The sequence below is a fragment of the Calonectris borealis genome, chromosome 18 (genome assembly GCF_964195595.1).
Source record: "Calonectris borealis chromosome 18, bCalBor7.hap1.2, whole genome shotgun sequence".
Taxonomy (NCBI): domain Eukaryota; kingdom Metazoa; phylum Chordata; class Aves; order Procellariiformes; family Procellariidae; genus Calonectris; species Calonectris borealis.
The window spans coordinates 14680529-14697022 of NC_134329.1; the positions used below are offsets into that span (position 1 = coordinate 14680529).

The 16494-nt window shown below is 44.1% G+C and overlaps 2 protein-coding genes across 19 annotated transcripts in view; both read right to left on the reverse strand.

Annotated features, from left to right (window-relative positions):
- Positions 1-1006: 1006 nt before the first annotated feature.
- Positions 1007-11498, reverse strand: NOC4L (nucleolar complex associated 4 homolog). Its single transcript, XM_075168092.1, has 15 exons — positions 11377-11498; positions 11091-11223; positions 10853-10959; positions 10477-10584; positions 9774-9923; positions 9052-9151; positions 8718-8752; positions 8564-8614; positions 7919-8030; positions 7210-7270; positions 6556-6666; positions 5095-5258; positions 4239-4321; positions 3196-3309; positions 1007-2880 (listed from the first exon to the last, which is right to left on the reverse strand). Exons 1-15 carry the CDS (start codon positions 11470-11472, stop codon positions 2764-2766), a joined length of 1542 nt encoding a protein of 513 aa, XP_075024193.1. The 5' UTR covers positions 11473-11498; the 3' UTR covers positions 1007-2763.
- Positions 11499-13045: 1547 nt separating this feature from the next.
- EP400 (E1A binding protein p400) overlaps positions 13046-16494 on the reverse strand; it is a 49781-nt gene continuing 46332 nt past the window's right edge. For 12 of the 18 annotated variants that reach the window (XR_012676504.1, XM_075168078.1, XM_075168082.1 and 9 more), the window contains 2 exons: positions 15983-16060; positions 13331-14212 (listed from right to left, as the gene is read on the reverse strand). Coding sequence is in view for 17 of the 18 variants with exons in the window: in XM_075168078.1 (XP_075024179.1) it covers positions 13940-14212; positions 15983-16060 (351 nt within the window). In the remaining variant the exon portion in view is untranslated. Of the gene's footprint in view, positions 14213-15982; positions 16061-16494 lie in introns of all 18 variants that reach the window. The other 6 variants (XM_075168089.1, XM_075168088.1, XM_075168087.1 and 3 more) reach the window with 3 other exon arrangements.

Here is a 16494-nt window from a genome sequence, read left to right on the forward strand (position 1 = left end):
GCTATCTCCACCTAAGAGCTAGTTTTAAGGACGTTGCTCAGGCAAGTGCAGCATCAGAGACGGGGGATGAAGCCTCTGGACTTCAAGGCTTGTCTAAAGTGGACCCAGGCTTTAAGCTGTAAGTTCCTCTGAGCTGTCTGCGGTTTGTCTTGTCTGCACCAAGCACAGCGGGGCTGTGCCTGGGAAGGCTAGGCATCACCACGAAATAATTAAGTCACACCAGGTCAGCTGCACATACTTTAAGTAAAGTGCTAACAGCATTTCCAGCTCAGCACTGAAATATGCCGAGGGATCTGAAAACACACCGTGTCAGCCTAACCCTCCGTCTCGATGTCAGTGGGAGCTGCAACGGTCAGCACTCAGGGCACTGGGAATGCACTTGAAAAAATAAATTGCATCTTGCTCCAATCAAGTCACCACTAATTGCAGTACAGTACTTAGGATCCACAGCTGGTGAAACACTGGAGATGCTGATGCCTTCGCAGTCTTCCTCCTGGGAAAAGGCAAAACCCCCCATTTCCAGCAGCATCCCTCTTCCAAGTGTATTGATAATATTTTAGTCTGTGGTCATTCGGTCTCAGAGGTACAAGGCTCTGCCCACAAGGCAGCAGCAGGCCATATCAGAAGGCAGAAGCTGCTACTTTCCACTGCTCCCCACCAACTCAATCTGCCCCACGTGTAGGCTCTCCTCGTTTGGTGCCAGGAGAGCACAGAACGACAGACAGGCACACAGCTTACGCAGCCCTTCAGAGGCCCTGTTGACAGACAGACTCTGCTTACCCTCTGTCCAGATACAAGAACCCAACCAAACTCCCTCATTTTCAACACCACGAGACCTGGACTTGCCCCATGCCCAAATGGTTTAATATTTGTGCATTAAAAAAAGAATCCTAACGCTCCTGGAGTGTCAATATTATGAAAGAGATGAATGACATTGCCCATCAGTGATTTCAGAGAGATGTAACTGGGCCAACCTGAGTAAAACAAAAAGATGCCGAGAAAGGTATTCAATATATATATTCATTCATTTCAATATTCAATATATTCATTCATCTGAAAGACGACACACTTACATACTTCTTTCAAAGGTAGCTATGTGGTCCTCATTACTATAGCATCCGAGCACTTCAAAATGTTTACAAACGCATACATACAATGTACATAGGATGCCGGGAAATACATTTTAGAGCTGAAATACAAGGCTTGGGTGAACCTGAACAGAGGTCTCTCAAGTTGTAAGTTATCATCTCAGCCATTCTGCCTTCCTACCACAGATACCAGAAGTCAAAGAAAAAAAGAAAAGCAGGCTGGCCAGGGAGGAGACAGGATTGCTTTTTCACCAGAGAACAACAGAGACTTCTTTTTTTTTTTTTTAAAGAAAAAAAAAAATTGAATCCTGAAAAACACCCCACCTGAATTCAAAAGCATCAAGAAAAAAGAAGAGGTAGAGCTCTACACTCTGAGGACACGTCCATTGTTTGGAAAGCATGAAGAAAACTGGATGAAGAAAACATAACACTTTGTGTCTCCAAGACAGCTGCAGTTTTCCTTGACTTAAACTCACTCAGGACTTTTTTTTTGTAATCATTTTCAACAACTTACTGTCTCATTAGGTTTTAACTCTGCTTGCATATTTTGAAATCGTATTTCGTAGAGGAGAAAAATACAGTCAAAAAAATAGAGGTCAAGAAACCTAATTTCTGGCAGACAAGTCTGTTTATCTGTGTTCTTAATGAGCAGTTGATCTCAAACTTAAAACCTTGGGGGGGGGGAGGGGGGGGGACCCTACCAGAAGGAATTTCTGCATGACTTCTGGAACTATATGAAAAAAACAAATTAACAAAACCACCTAGTATTAGTGGACTAGTTAAAACTGGATTAGCACCTGGATACACACTGGCCAGAGCTCCTACAACGCTTGCAGGCTGCAAGCAAAGCTACATTAAGCTGCTTATCATTCTGAAGCAAATATCAAGGATTAGACATAACTCCCACTGCACACCAGTTGGCCTCCCTAGCTAGAGCAGTCACCAGGATTATGCTCATTTCCAAAGCTCACGAGCATTTTGAGTTAAGCAACCTTACAGCATGAGATGGATGTACATGAAGGAACATCAGCAACACTTCATAGATGGAATTACTGAGCATCAGCTATGAGTTGTTTTTGACAAACCTGAGCTTTCAATGCCTCAAACGTGAGAGTGTTAGACGAGTACATAGAAGCTAAACATCCCTCTGAAGACATGAGTTCAAAAGTGTGTATAAAAAATATAATTAGACTATCACCAGGTGTTTACAGCTATGTATTGAAGTCACTTGCTACAAACAGGTTATCAGCTCTAGTATGAAAGTAACACATCCGAAAAATAAGAGCAGTAGTCAGAGACCGCACTTCCCCTCAGTCCCTTCAAATGGCAGCAAGATGGTTTGTTGATGCAGTCACCGATCACAGCCAGCACCAGCAGCTTTGGAGAAAAGGGCTGGAATCCCAGCAATGAACAAGACCAGAAAAATTTACTCTGATGGAAAATCCCTCCCAAATATCAGGCAGCAACATGCAAGCGTGAGAAACAAGGAGCAACAAAGGAAAGTCCATCCATGGGTAGCGGCAAAGGTCACTGAAGAAGGCTGCACCCCTCTCAAGCAGTCCAGCTCACATCACATGGAGATACTTCAAAGGCAGAATTGACGAGCACAACACGTGAGCTTTGTGCATGTCCCTAAGATCAGTTAGCTGTGCAGATGTGCTTCTAAGAGATCACATCAATCTAAAGTGAAGTGCTCTGCAAAAATATCATTTTTCTTCCCAAACAAACCTCGTACTTGCTCAAACTCCAGGGGCACATCAACAGCCTTTTTCTTTACTTCTTTATCAAAAATCTACAAAGAAAAAACCAGAAGATATTGGCAAAACTCAGTACAAGCTCTTCACCCTGGCTCATACCACTGCTCACTCTAACATTTTAAAAGATCCAGCAATAAACCTTTTATATAAAAGCCATCCCTGTCACCACTGCTGCCTCATGCTCCATTATTTAACAGACATTTTCCCGTTTTCCCTGGCTCTGGATAGCCAAAAGTCAAACTAGCTCCCTCCCCATCAGCAAGGCTGATGAACAGGACACAGCTATTGTGTCCAGGAGCCAGTCTCCTTTCCTCTGGTTCCAACCATTCAAAAAGGCACAGCAACGCTACCTCATAAGCTGAGAGCTCCAGGAGCCCTGATATGTCATCCTCTATTTCAGACAGTGACTGGTTCAGGACAGCAGCTGCCTTGGCCACATCTGGGTGATAATGGTTTTGTAGCGACTGCAAAAGCAAGACAAATAGGAGATGGTCTAATGAGTGCAGGGTAACACACATCCATCTGGATTCCCACACAGGTAGCCCCTTTGTTGGTCAGATCTTCAGTGAACACCAAATTCTGGCAGAGGCAAGTTTGCTGTACTGTGTTACTACAGAGCTTCAAGAAATCCTGATTTCAGCCATCTTTGAAACACGTCAGAGGCCCCTCTCACCTGGTTCACGTCCAGCTCAAGACAGACGGACTCCTCCACAGGCCATGCCTATAACGCACAACCCAATTCTGCTACCTCCCACAGCCCTGATGCTGCGTCCGAGCTCCTGCTCTCTGGGCTTCCTGCTCAACATTCTTGTTGCTGCTTCAGCCCCTTAGACAAAACTCTTGTAGCATTTAAATGGAAAGCGATAATCCTGGCATTAAGGTTTTAAAACCATCAGGAGTAATTTAACCAATTTCAACCTTCATACACCAAAAGAGGGTGATGATCCAGGTGAAAGGTGAACGTTACAATCTTCTCTAGTATTTTTAAACACATTTCTACAGGATGACCTAGCTGTACCAAATTAATTTCCATCAGTGCTCAGCAAGTTCCTCTCTCCCCTCCAAAGCAAATAAAAAGCCTCCTACATTTGCAGCTATTTAGCCTGTTTCAGCTGTTAACTGCATGCTTTTCAGCTGCACAGTCAGATGTGTGCTCACAAGTCACCTACTAATTAGCATGTACGATTTCTCCAGTGTGTGGAATCCTTTGCCTCTTATGCTACGACAGAAAAGGATGCAGAACAAATGATCAGCCAGAAACTCATCTCATTTGCAAGACGTATGTCAGCAGGTTCTTGTAAATGGGACTGCCCGCTGCCAACATGTGTCAAGGAAGTGGCAAGGGTGGAAGAAGCCCATACCAGACGCAGATGTTCCTTTTTAGCTGACATACCTGAATCTCCCAGAGAGAGCTCTCCAAAGCCCTGCTTTCAGATGGCTCCTCCTCCTCCATAATATATGGATCTTCTGACATATCTAAGGAAATAGAGATACACAGCTAATACCTTCTGTGTGATGTACATAACCCCAAAGGGAACACAGAGACCCAGAGCAGTGCTACAGCCGGAGTTGCCCCTTCTCAAGACATTTAGGGTCCAGGAACAAGCTGACGCATCCCAGCACGACCCAAGAGTCACTGTTTGCAGCACTACAGAATCATATTGCTTTTAAAGACCACAGGAAGTAGGGCATGAAGAACTGGAATAGTCTGATGTAAAGGGCATCTCAGGCAACTTTGAACGGTCACTGGTGATGTTCAACACTGATCAGTTAAATCACAGAGAGATAAAAAACCCAGGGGACTGCTGAGGCCCCAGTGGGGCCATCTACACAAAACCACTACAGACGGAAATCGAAGAGGTCTCCGGGTTTCTGCATTCATTTTCTTCTCATTTCTTGAGGTGAACAAGACAAGCTCCGTGTCTGGTACAGGTTCCCCCCAGCCCTTTAGCATTTGTAAGCAGCCTGGGTCAGTGTGCCAGGCTCAAAGCAGCCTTCTCCCAGGGAATCACAAAGGCAGGGGAGCCAACCGTGAGGCCTGAGGTCAGAGAAGAGCAATGCAGATGGGTCTTCGCAGTCAGAGAACTTGCAGGAGCAGCCTGCTGGCTTTCCACAAACTCAAGGGACAGAGGGATCCTTCTAAACCTCAGAACCGGGGCAGGGATCTCCCCTCCTCCTCCACAGGAATCCTGCTCTTTATGATGTCTAAAGGCATAACACAAAACTCCCCTGCCCACCTTCCCTCTTACCTTCTGGCCCATTAGGTCTGTGTACTAGCACTTTGCAGGCGGGGTGCCTCCGAAAGAGATTACAGATGAAGGGAATGACCATGAGTAGAGCCTCGGGAGGAGCAGTGAGGGCCAGCCGGGAGAGGCGCTTTATAAATGCTGCCACCAGGTACGCCGGCAAGTGACTGTTGGGAAGGAGACAGAAGAAACCAGCATGTAAAAGTCCTAGCAAGTGAGCCAGCAGTCTCATCAATCCAAGCAGCATGTCAGGTTAAAGATCAGTGGGGCTCTTCAGATTTTTTGGGCTATGGAGTAAAGAGAAGCTATAAGAATCCTGGTTTCAAGCAGTGATACAGGGTCTTGTGCATGCTCTGAAACAAATCTGGGGGCATTTCCGTTCAATGCATGAATAATCTCAAATCACTCTGTGATTCCATCCAGATGCATGGCACCACTCCAGGCACTCACCGCAGCCAAGCACAGCTCTTGTACACAGGCATTCACATGGCAGTCTTTATTCAGTCATTTTATAAACTTCTGAGGGCTTGGCCAGGCAACCTTAATTATATTCTTCTAATGTCGTTTTGTGGGTTTAATTAATACACAGGCCATGGTGTTAAATTTACATAATACTTCCAGGACTAAAGTAAGCAGTGCAGCTGTTAATGGGAACATAAAGCTGCTGTAATGTAAATGTGCAGGCCAGTTCTCTTTTTATGGTAAAAATGCAAATTTCTAACAGCAATCAGCTCATGTAGGCACTTTCTTCAGGTCAGATGAGCCGGGATGAAAGATGACAATTTTCAGCCTTCAGCTACACCTGCAAGGCTCCGCAAAGCCACCCCACAGGACAGCATCTGTCAGATCTTTTTACTCTCTCCAAAGGACACTATGAATACAAGGGGCTTGATATTAAGTGCCTAGTGCTGAACTGCAAAGTGTTACTCTTGGTTTATTTTATAACCTATGATGGCAACTGTATGACCAGCTGCTTAGCTAGTTTCTTCCCTGTGTACAATGAATCGACAGCATCAAGACAGACTGTCAAACACTTTATATTTCAATGTTATATGTCTGCAAAAGGTCATCAATTTATCAACAGCTTAACGATCTCTAAAAAATGTGCAAATGTTACTTTTCCATGTTCATAAAGACAGAAAAATCACCACTTTCAGCCAAACTGGAATACAGGTCAAAATACGTCCATAATCACTTGCAGATCAAACTCAGATAACTCACTGCATTTTTACTTTCTGAAACTAGATGGCTGTGTGGCAAATCTTCAAAACTAGCGCATGAGAAATTACACAACACTACAATAACACTCTTGCATTCAGTTTTCTTGACAAAAATGAATCTAATCCAGTAGGCACACTGAACACATTTTATCCAGACATGTGGGGGACTGTTCAAGAACAGTCTCTGGCCAACAGAAAAGCAGGAAGAAAATATGTGAACATACATAATAAAGATGCTACTTACGATGAAGACAAAAACAGATCAGCCAAATGGAAAAAGCGGGCTCGGTACTTCACGTGATATATAGAAGGGTCTAAAAGACTGTACAGCTTTTTGTAAAAGTCAGGATATTCCCTGTTAAAAAAAGGAAAAAGACAACATCCATTAGTGATGTACAATGGGACTACACTGTGTCTAAACGTTTCTGTGCTTTCATTACAGACTACCCCAGACCACTGCTGTGCTCTCTTTAGCTATCTTAGGCTTCTCTCCACAGCCACACTTGAAAACAAGCTGCAAGGTGAATTTATGGCTCTTGCAATGCCCAGCCATTTTCAGGATGTGAAGCTATGTCCATTGACCGTACAGGATGGTCAGGATCCAGTGACAGGCATACCGAGCATACGGCTTCACTACGTAATCAGATCAATGGAAATCCATCTTCAAGTGCTGAGCAACCACAGTCTGGAGAAGAGGATATTTAGGCTCAGCTGAAAAAAAGGTCAGACCACTAAAAGAGCCCAGCATCCAAACAGCTGAGCCTCTTGTGCAGAGTTTGGCTTTCTCATGGGGGAATTTTAAAACCTGAAGATGTATAGAACCCATTTCAGTTCCTTTCTATAAAGGTATAAATGCAAACCCCCTTGTTCCTTTAAACAAGATGCTCTTTTCACTTACAGATTATGCTGATGAATCAGAATAAATAATCCATTTAAGGCTAGAAGACTGATTGCTCCACCTGTAAGAAAGCAGGCAGGTATCAACAAAATAAGAAAATAACTATCAGTTTCAACTTGTTTCTATTACAAAACCTTCCCACAAGGAACACAAAACTAAGAGTGCCTGAAATTAGAGCCAGCACGATGGCTGTAAGGTAACACAATTTCATCTAAAACCATCCTCCGGCTCATAAGTTACTTACAAAGATTAAGCTGTAGTTTAGGAGAATAGGCTCTGAGGGACTGAGAGACACACACATGCTGCTCTACTTCCCCAAGAAAGCTACACTGGGGAGGCAAAGGTCTCCTCAGAAACAACATTTCTGTAGGAAAAATGGAATTTCTGCATCCTGTGTCCAGATGCAGGCCAGGTATCAGCATTGCTGGCTGAACTCTATATTTAAAAGATATCACTCCAGTATTCTACTCTTCCCGAAGCCTTAAATATGATCTTCCTTACATACAAGGAGCAATAACACTGACAAACACATGTAAAAACATCTCACTTTCAGGGACAATGGAGTTCACGCTAGTTCCTTAGCTTCATCCCAGCCAAAAGTACAACCATTTCATCACCCAGGCGCGGCATTGCATCCAGCAGTCCTTCCAAGTCCACACATACCACGCTGCAGAGCCTCACAAAGGACAAAAAGCCTGTTTTCACTCACCTATGCCATAGGCCACTGTCAAGAAGTCTATCATGAGAGTGGGCTCATTCATGTAAGGCAGGATGGAGTCATGCAAAATGACAAGAACTTTTTTGTAAAGGCCAGTGGGTAGCTGTGAAGGACAAAACAATCATTGCAGGGAGAACTTGGAAAGCAACAGCAACCAATGGCTCAAAAAGGCAACGCACAAGCAGAGGGGAATGTGCCAGGACAATACAGAACGGCTTGCAGCAACAGTTCCCAAATGGGAGAGTTTACAAGTGACACCTGACAATTAAGTTCATTCAGAGAAGCAGGTGCTCACAACTAAAAGTGTCATCACAGCTCAGAGGGGAAAGTCACCAGCAAAAAGGTTTGGGAACCTTCACCTTGCGAACAGAGGTTGTTACGCTGCAGATCATTCCTTACAGGCAGACTTGGTTAAGGCAGGAAAAAAAGGCTGAGAGTAAGGAGAAGCAGCAGACCGTACATGAGGTCATGTTTCTTGGCAGGAGAACAACCCAACAGAAATGGTGACTGGGCTGTTCCCATCTGACTCTGAAAGCCTAGCGAGGTCCTACCAGGAGCTCCATGCACGGACAGTCACAGCCTCTAAGGATTAGCAGTTGGAAAGCAATGCAGACCAGCGGCAGAAGTGACACTCACCTTGTGCTTCAAAAAACTGAGCCACATTTTTTCAAACGCCTGCTTGTGTGCCTTAAAACAGAATTGCAAGCAGTCAGTTAAACAGACTGGTGTAGATAAAGCTCTATTTTAAGTAGATAAAATTTCAACTCTGAAGTACCAAGTGAACAATTACCTGCAGCTTTGACACTTTGAGTTCCTCCCAGTTATCTAAGAAGAAAGGGAAAACAGATGTTGAACTTGAAATGGATGTTTAAAAAAATTAAGATGACCCTTTTTTAGTCCTTTGATACCCTAAAAATTTGGGCTGAAGTCCTTGTCTTGACACAAGGCCATGACAGACCCCACTGCAGGCTGAGAAATGTGGATTTTGTAATACTGTTTAGAATCACTGTGATCACAGAAGCAGACATTTCTCATTAGCAAATAATAATAGAATCTTTACACAATAAAAATCTTAAACCTGATTTTCCTTTTCATACACAGTTCATCAAGTGGAGCTTACTAACCTTGCTTCACCATAAATTTGACCATGTCACACTCTTTGTTCGGCATGTTAATGGGCGAAATGAGGGAAAATACGTTCTGCTGGTAAAATGGCAGCGGCCTCTGAGAAAAAAGCATACAATCAAACATGAAGCAAGTTCCACAACAGATGGTAAGATGCTGGACTTCAATATTGCCCTATTTCCCAAGCACTGAATATATTTAGGAAAGGAAAAATGCTGATGGCTGAACTACATACTGGTATATTCTCTATTGCTGCCTCGTCCTGGAGTATTACTTGTTTGCCTAACACAAAACCTATCTCTGAACTAATTCTGGTTTAACAAAACTGGTGGATCCAATTAAAGAAAACAGACTCTTCTTCTGCACCAGAGAGAGAATAGAATTAAAAGTTCTGCGTGTGCCACCTGAGCTGCAAAGATTTGGGTAAAACAGAAGCTAGAGCCCAGACCAGGTTTTGCAAGAACAACAGTATGTGTGTCTTGAACTACTTCCAATTTCAGACTGAAGATGGTCTTAGCATAATTTGCATACATTGTGAGCAAGGAAAAAGAAAAAAAAAAACAAAAAAAGAAAAGAAAAATCAATGCCTTCAAGTGAGCACTCACTTCTCTTGCTTCCAAAGTCTCTCTATATACCACTTAGTCCCTCCCTGCTTCACGCACAAGATACACGTTTCAGAGCAGTTTATCAAGACCCACCTCAACAGGTAACCATTTGTTACCTCTTTTGTCTTCTGCATGACTTGTCCAATACTCTCAGTGACCGCCTTTATGACAAAGTACCGAATGTCATCATACTCCATATATTCTTGAAAGCGAGAGATCAGGAGTGAAGCGTCCTCATTTAAGGGAAGTAAGCCATCAACAACTACCTAACAAAAGGTTTGTAAAAGAAAGTAACAAGTCAGCACCTTACAGGACTGGAGCAGACAGCGAGCTGTGATGGCTGAGGGCACCCTCCTGTCTTTCTGAAAGGCAGCTTGCATGGCTGTGTGCTGCTTGCCCCAGAGCAACGTTCACAAGCCATTCTGACAAGCCCTCCTGACCTCCAGGATGGGCCCCTTTTATCAAAGACAATGTAATTTAGAAATGACACAGTGGCTGAACCAGGGGCAGTACCTTCCCTCTCATCTCCTGATCCTTGCAAGTGAGGCCAGGGACTCCAAAAAACCACCCCAAAACTGGTACCTCATAAATACTCAGGAATCCAGCTCGAATCTGTACAAGGCAGCTGCTCCCACACTTGCAGGTGTCACCTCACCAGGGACAGAAGCTCTAGGTCTCGGTGCTCTCTCTAGAACACCCCTCTCCCTTCCCACTGAAACCCTCCTAGCTTGAAATTTTAGTCCTGGAGAAGGTGAGCAGATGAGGTCGCGTGTGCCATCGGGTAACTGACAGGAGGAACTTTTCAGTTCTGCAGCTTACCTTAAGAAGTTCACGAGGAAAAGTTAAACTCCCCTTCCACTCTACTTTGATCAATGGATATTGTGCCTCCAATTCAACAAACTTCATGAGGGTGCAGAGTGACAATTCCTTTTAAAAAAAACAACAGGAAAAACTCCCTTCGACAAGGACACCAGGGGTCAAACCAAAAGGAGGCAACTTCTAAAGGAGGAAGAATGAACTAAGATGTTTTTCACTGAGAAAGCTGCGTGCCTGCTACTGGCAGGCTGGTGAGCCAGAGCACCAGCAATGCCTTACAGCACTGCCTGCCCTCCACACTGAAATATTAGAGTGATAATTGCTTCTGCACCGCAACGGACCCCCACGTGAAGTCCTGTCTCAGCGGCTCAGGGCCTACCTTGACCTGGAAGGCATCGTGCCCCATCAGCTCCACCAAGCAACCCACGCAGTCGTTGTAGCGGTGCCTCATCCATACCTTGTACTTCTCCTCAGCGCTGCAGTTATCTGAAGGGTGAGACACAGACAAGTCTTGAAAGCTCAGACCGGCCGGGACGAGCCCCAGGGAGAGGCGACCCAGGCGCAGGGCCCTGCCTCTCCCGGGACACCGCCGCAGGAGCCCCCCACGCCCGACTCACCGGCCAGAGGGGCCTCCTCGGCGGGCAGCTGGCCCACGAACAGCTCCCTCCGCTCCAGCAGCGCCCCGAAGAGCCGGCTGCAGGTCCTGACGGCGCAGAGGACGTCCTCCTCCTCCTCCTCCTCCTCCCGGCCCTGGGGAAGAGCGCGTCTCTGAGGAGGGGGAGGCAGGGCGGCCCGGCGCGGCCCCGCTCCTCGGGCTCGCTGCGGCCCTCAGCCCCCAGCGCCGCCCCACAGGCCGCCCGGCCTCGGCCCCCCTCCCGCCCCGCGCCCCGGCCCGCCCCGCACCGCCAGCAGCTCCAGGATCTCGAAGACGCGGTTGGCGTTGCTGCGGCTCCCCAGCACGGCCTCCAGGCAGGAGGCGAGCGCGGCGGCCCGCGCCATGCTGCCGGCGGAAGGGCGGGCGGCGGGAGGAGGAGCCGGCGGCCGCTCCGCCCGCAGGCGGGGCCGGTGCCCCGCAGCCCGGTCCCCCGCAGCCCCAACCCGAAAACCGCATCTTTGAGGAAAAACTGCCCGAGCCCCCCCGGGGCGGCCACCCCGCCGCAGGCCGCGGCCGGCAGCGCCCTGCCCCGCGCGTTACAGAAGCCAGGGCACGGCGGTGTTATAAAAATGTACACTTTATTACACCTTCAGGTAGGATACATCACTACTCCTTACAATCCTACTGGATCAAGTACAAATGCTTGTAAGTTATTTACAGGTTGACTTCCTAACACACTCCTGGGAGAAAGACACATCAAAAGGAAAAAAAGAAGAGAAAAAAAAAAGGTGATTTTTACCTTCATTAACTGACCTAAACAAGAAACAATTGCCTCTTCAGACACCAAATCAGACCAGCACAATGATGCAGCCAACAGCTTTCCCACTGTTGGAAGTGCCCCCACCCTCCCCCCCGACTTTCATGCACATAAGAGCTAAACATTTAAAAGTAAAACTGGGGCTAACTAAGCAATATTTTTGGATGAGCAACACTATACTGTACACAGTGCCAGTTATCCGTTACCATTGCATTTGCTTTGCCTTTTAAACTATTCCGCTGCCAACACTACCAGCTTCGCGGCTAGTTAACAAAGTTTAGGTAATGGCACAAACCAGTGGTTCAGCAGGGTCAGGGGAATACTACTGCATTCACAAACAGCTTAAAAAAAAATAACAATGCCCCGTATTTGCAGACCTGAGGGTCCAAGAAAAAGAGGATGCAGGAGACAAGAGGTGTAAAATTTAGAAGGAGAAAAAAAAAAAATCAGGAAGGCTGCCTGACCCAGCGTTTACATTCGAGATCTTAACAGAATGGGCTGTACTTATCCTACTTAAAACAGAGGAGCTGACTGGGTATTCTTTCTTGTTTAAGCCATTTGGATTGCTAGGTACCAATAGGTGTGTACATACAGAGATAAGAACAAAAGATACACTTTCCTTGCCTTTAAATAGGCTCCCCTCCTAAAAGAGTAAAAAGATCACAGAATGGAAAAATAATTTTAAAACCATCTCAGAAAAGGAATGTTATAACTTTGTCTGAATTTTACACGCCGTGCAGTTTTATGGCCAAAGTAAAATAAATCCATTCAAGCCACCAAGAGCTTTTTGATTCCTCACTCAGTGCTGTTTGCAAACAAAGTCTGTTTTTCATTTTATGCAAGAAAAGTAAAGAAAACCCCCACAGTTCTATGCAGCTTTTTGCTTGTGGGTTTGGTTTTTTTTTTCCATAACAATAAGGCAAACTGATTTGGAGGAAGAGGCCACGCTCTATTCACATCCAAAATACCCACCTGAAGATACATTCATCATTAGCTTTAGTAAAAGAATAGTACAAAAGTTAGATCTTATTCTTTACACAGTTGAAGAATTAAGTCTTAGATTTAATTTCACTATTCTCCCCTTCCCGCAGTCCCCCACCCCCCTGAGCTGAAAGCTGAGTAGAAAGTACTGAACATTTAAACATGTTGCAAGAGCAGAATGAAACCGAGAGATTAAATTTTATCAGTTGGAGAGTTTCCTTGACAGAAGTCCCATGAGAAACAGCTATGGATCATTTGTTTAGCTGTATCCACCGAACAATTCTTTTACAAAAAAAATGGGCTACACTTTAATACACATCTACTATCAACACAGTATTTACTCAGTTCATGCCTAAAATATCCATTATCTTAAAGTGAAATATGAGAATGAGGGCACAGGTTGGGTGATTCAGTAAACTGTACACAAAACTACTAACAAACATTTTAAAAGACTTACAAAAATGGAGAATGAAACTTTTTTTCCTTTTTAATTACATATACTTACAGGTTTTCACATTTATTGGCTAAACTTTGCAGGGAGCACTTCAAATATAAGTTAGATCTTCCAGAGGTATTTACCTCAAGCAAGAACACCACGCAGCTTTTATACAGATGGAAAATACTTTGCTATATTAGCCACACTTGGTTCTTTGAATGGCTTCACTGTGGATATTGAGCGCACATCCAAACTATAGCAAAGAACTGCATATTCCCACAAGCAGTTTATGGTATGCTAACATAGATGAATTTTACTGACATTTATGGCATATTACCATTTTACTTTTGTGAAGCTGGGCAGAATTTAAACATAAGTAATGTTTCCTTTATCTGGTTTGAATGAGCACAGAGAACACTGGCAGAATGCATCTTGTACAGATTTTGAGCACTAAACAGTTGCTAATACACTGAAGTTACATGAGAGTTTGCATGTTTAAATGTTCACCAGCAAAAAAGCTTCTGCTAAAAAAAAATAGAGGTTGTTTGACTTCATTTGGATGTTTGGAGTAGCTTCTCACTTGGCTTAGCAAACAAGAAATGCTGTGTTTCCCTGTTATTGCATTTTAATCATTAGTTCAACTTGGTTTAGTAGGTGCCTTTAATCTGACAGTAGGCGTCCTCATTTGTACTTTTGCTTGCTGATTCTGGGCTTCAGATGTTGCTGGTGTCTGGGCTGGATTCTGTACACCTGGAGCCTGAATCTGGGGAGATGCTGTTGTCACGACTTGCTGTTGTATCAGTTTCTGCTGGACGACCTGAGCAGTAGCAGTTGTTGCAGGAATCACCTGAACCTGCTGTTGACCTGCTGTCGTCTGAGAAAGTGTCACAGTTTGGGGTTGAGCTTGTACCTAGGCATTAGGATGACAAGCCAATTACAAAAGAATAGTTTGGCATTAAACTGAGCATTCATTAAATTTCCACTCTACAGAAGGCATGTTACAGAAGGCTGGGAAGGATTCTGGGAACATAGGCTCTGTGGTTTCAGTGAGAAACAATGTTCTGTCACATTTTCTAGAGCCTTATAAATCAGAACTAAGAGCCAAGATGCCTGGAACTCAGACCTCTGCAGTGCAAATCAAAGGATATTCCCCCAGATCCTTTACAGAAGATAGATGGAAGGTAAAAAAAACCCCACTAGATAAACAGGAGAATTCCATGCTACAGAAGGGAAGAGAACAGAGGGATGATGGAGGATCAAAGAAGGGAAAATACCCCCTCTGCACCCATATTGTGACAACAAATACAGCCACTGAGGCTTCCTACCAGTCTCTGACATTACCCTTTCAGACTACAGCTGCCAGTCTCTGTTGCCAATTTAGGGTAGAACAGTTTGACCTTCATCCAGATATCTAATTTTCATAGTTCTATCCAGAGCAAGGGAGGAAAAAATTCAATATCTCCTTGTTCAGAGGACAAGGAAATGAAAATGGAGCAGCTTCAGCTGCCTTTGTCAGATGCAGAAGCCAAATGAAGCTGCAAGAGCTTCTCCAGGGGAAAGTTAACTCTTGACCGATCCAAGAGGAATCCACTGGGAAGCACTACAAATGCAGGTAAAAAGAATGCCACATATACATCAAGACTGCAGTGTTAAAAATACTTAGCATGGCCTCATCCTACTGCCACTGATGTCATTGGTGTGTGTGGGAGGGGAGTTTTTTATTTGTCTTTTTACCATGGACTTCAACAGTCCCAGAGTTATGCCAACATCAATCACTTTTGAAAATCTAGCTTTTAATGACCCTTGAAAAATTATCTAGGAGCTCTTACTGACTACAGAGGACAACTCAACTTGTGCTGACTGATGAGGTTTCTACTCCCTGCTGCCTACCTTGCTCTTGAAGCATTCACATCTGAGGTTGTTATCAAGTCAGCTTACACCACTTTATCATCGTTTTAAGATAAACAGCCACAGATTTTATTCTGCACTAAAACACTGCACTGTAAACTGTGACAGATTAAGAGCTGATTGGCTCAGATTTTTGTGCACCGAAGGCAATAACTTCATCCACTGTCCAAAGTTAAATCATTCTGCCAATCAACAGTGTAAGTTATGCCTGTTGCTAATAGTCTGAATGACACTGTTTAAAGAGTATAAAAAAACTGCCTGGTAGTTAGGGGAGGGAAGACCAAACTGTTTGACCTTCTCTTGCCCTAGTCCTGTCTGTCATCATACCACATTTAGATCCAGATACCACACCATTCTGACTTTTACAAAGCACTTGGCACTGCTTTATGAACCAGAACAAAATGATGTGTCCCAAATTTTGTAGAACAAACTCAGACGGTGCTCATTAGTTCAATTTTTGCTAGCTTGACTATACATCACAAGAAACCAATTTTTAAAAGTTCTTTCAGCTCTAGAAAATATTTTTTAAAATCTGTTTTGCAGCTTATCTACAGTGATGAATAAACATTGCTCCATCTACCAAAGTTTTAGACCAGAGAACCTACAGCAGCTGACTCATATTCACGATTCATTTTTGTAGAAGAGAACTTGCTATATCCCTCAAAAATACTGCCTATGCCACACATAAGGTGAAAAATATACATATTCCAAATAAATGAGCTTTCAATAGGATCATGTTTCTAGTGCTATATCTGACAAGCGCAAAACCTACCTGTTGGGAAACTGAAACCATCTGTTGAATGTTGGCAACAGTAGCCTGTTGCTGGACCACTTGAGGAAGTTTTGCAACCTTTAGTGACATGAAATAAAGAAAGATTTTGACAAAATAAAAAATTGCTAATAGCAGCAACACACCATACCTATCAAAACTGCGACCCTTCTGAAGTCCTGTTCATGTTAAGTTGCAGCTTGGCATTGTCAGTGATACTGAACTTTTGTAAAAAGAAACTTTTTAGATCAGTGTATTGAAGAACTTAGCTAGGAGGGGAAGAGGAAAAGTCGTATTTTCAAATTTAACTGCAACATACTCATTTCCTCCTAACTATATATAAAATTGAAGAAAGCACAGAAGTTCTAATGGGCTACATTATCTTAGATATACTTTTGAAAGAGTAAGGCTTGCAATTCCTAACCCCCTTCTTTATCCTTGGTTAGACCTATCCAGTTACGCAGAAAAGACGACAACTGTCACATACTCTTGGCTATCAGAGATGAGGCTGGGAG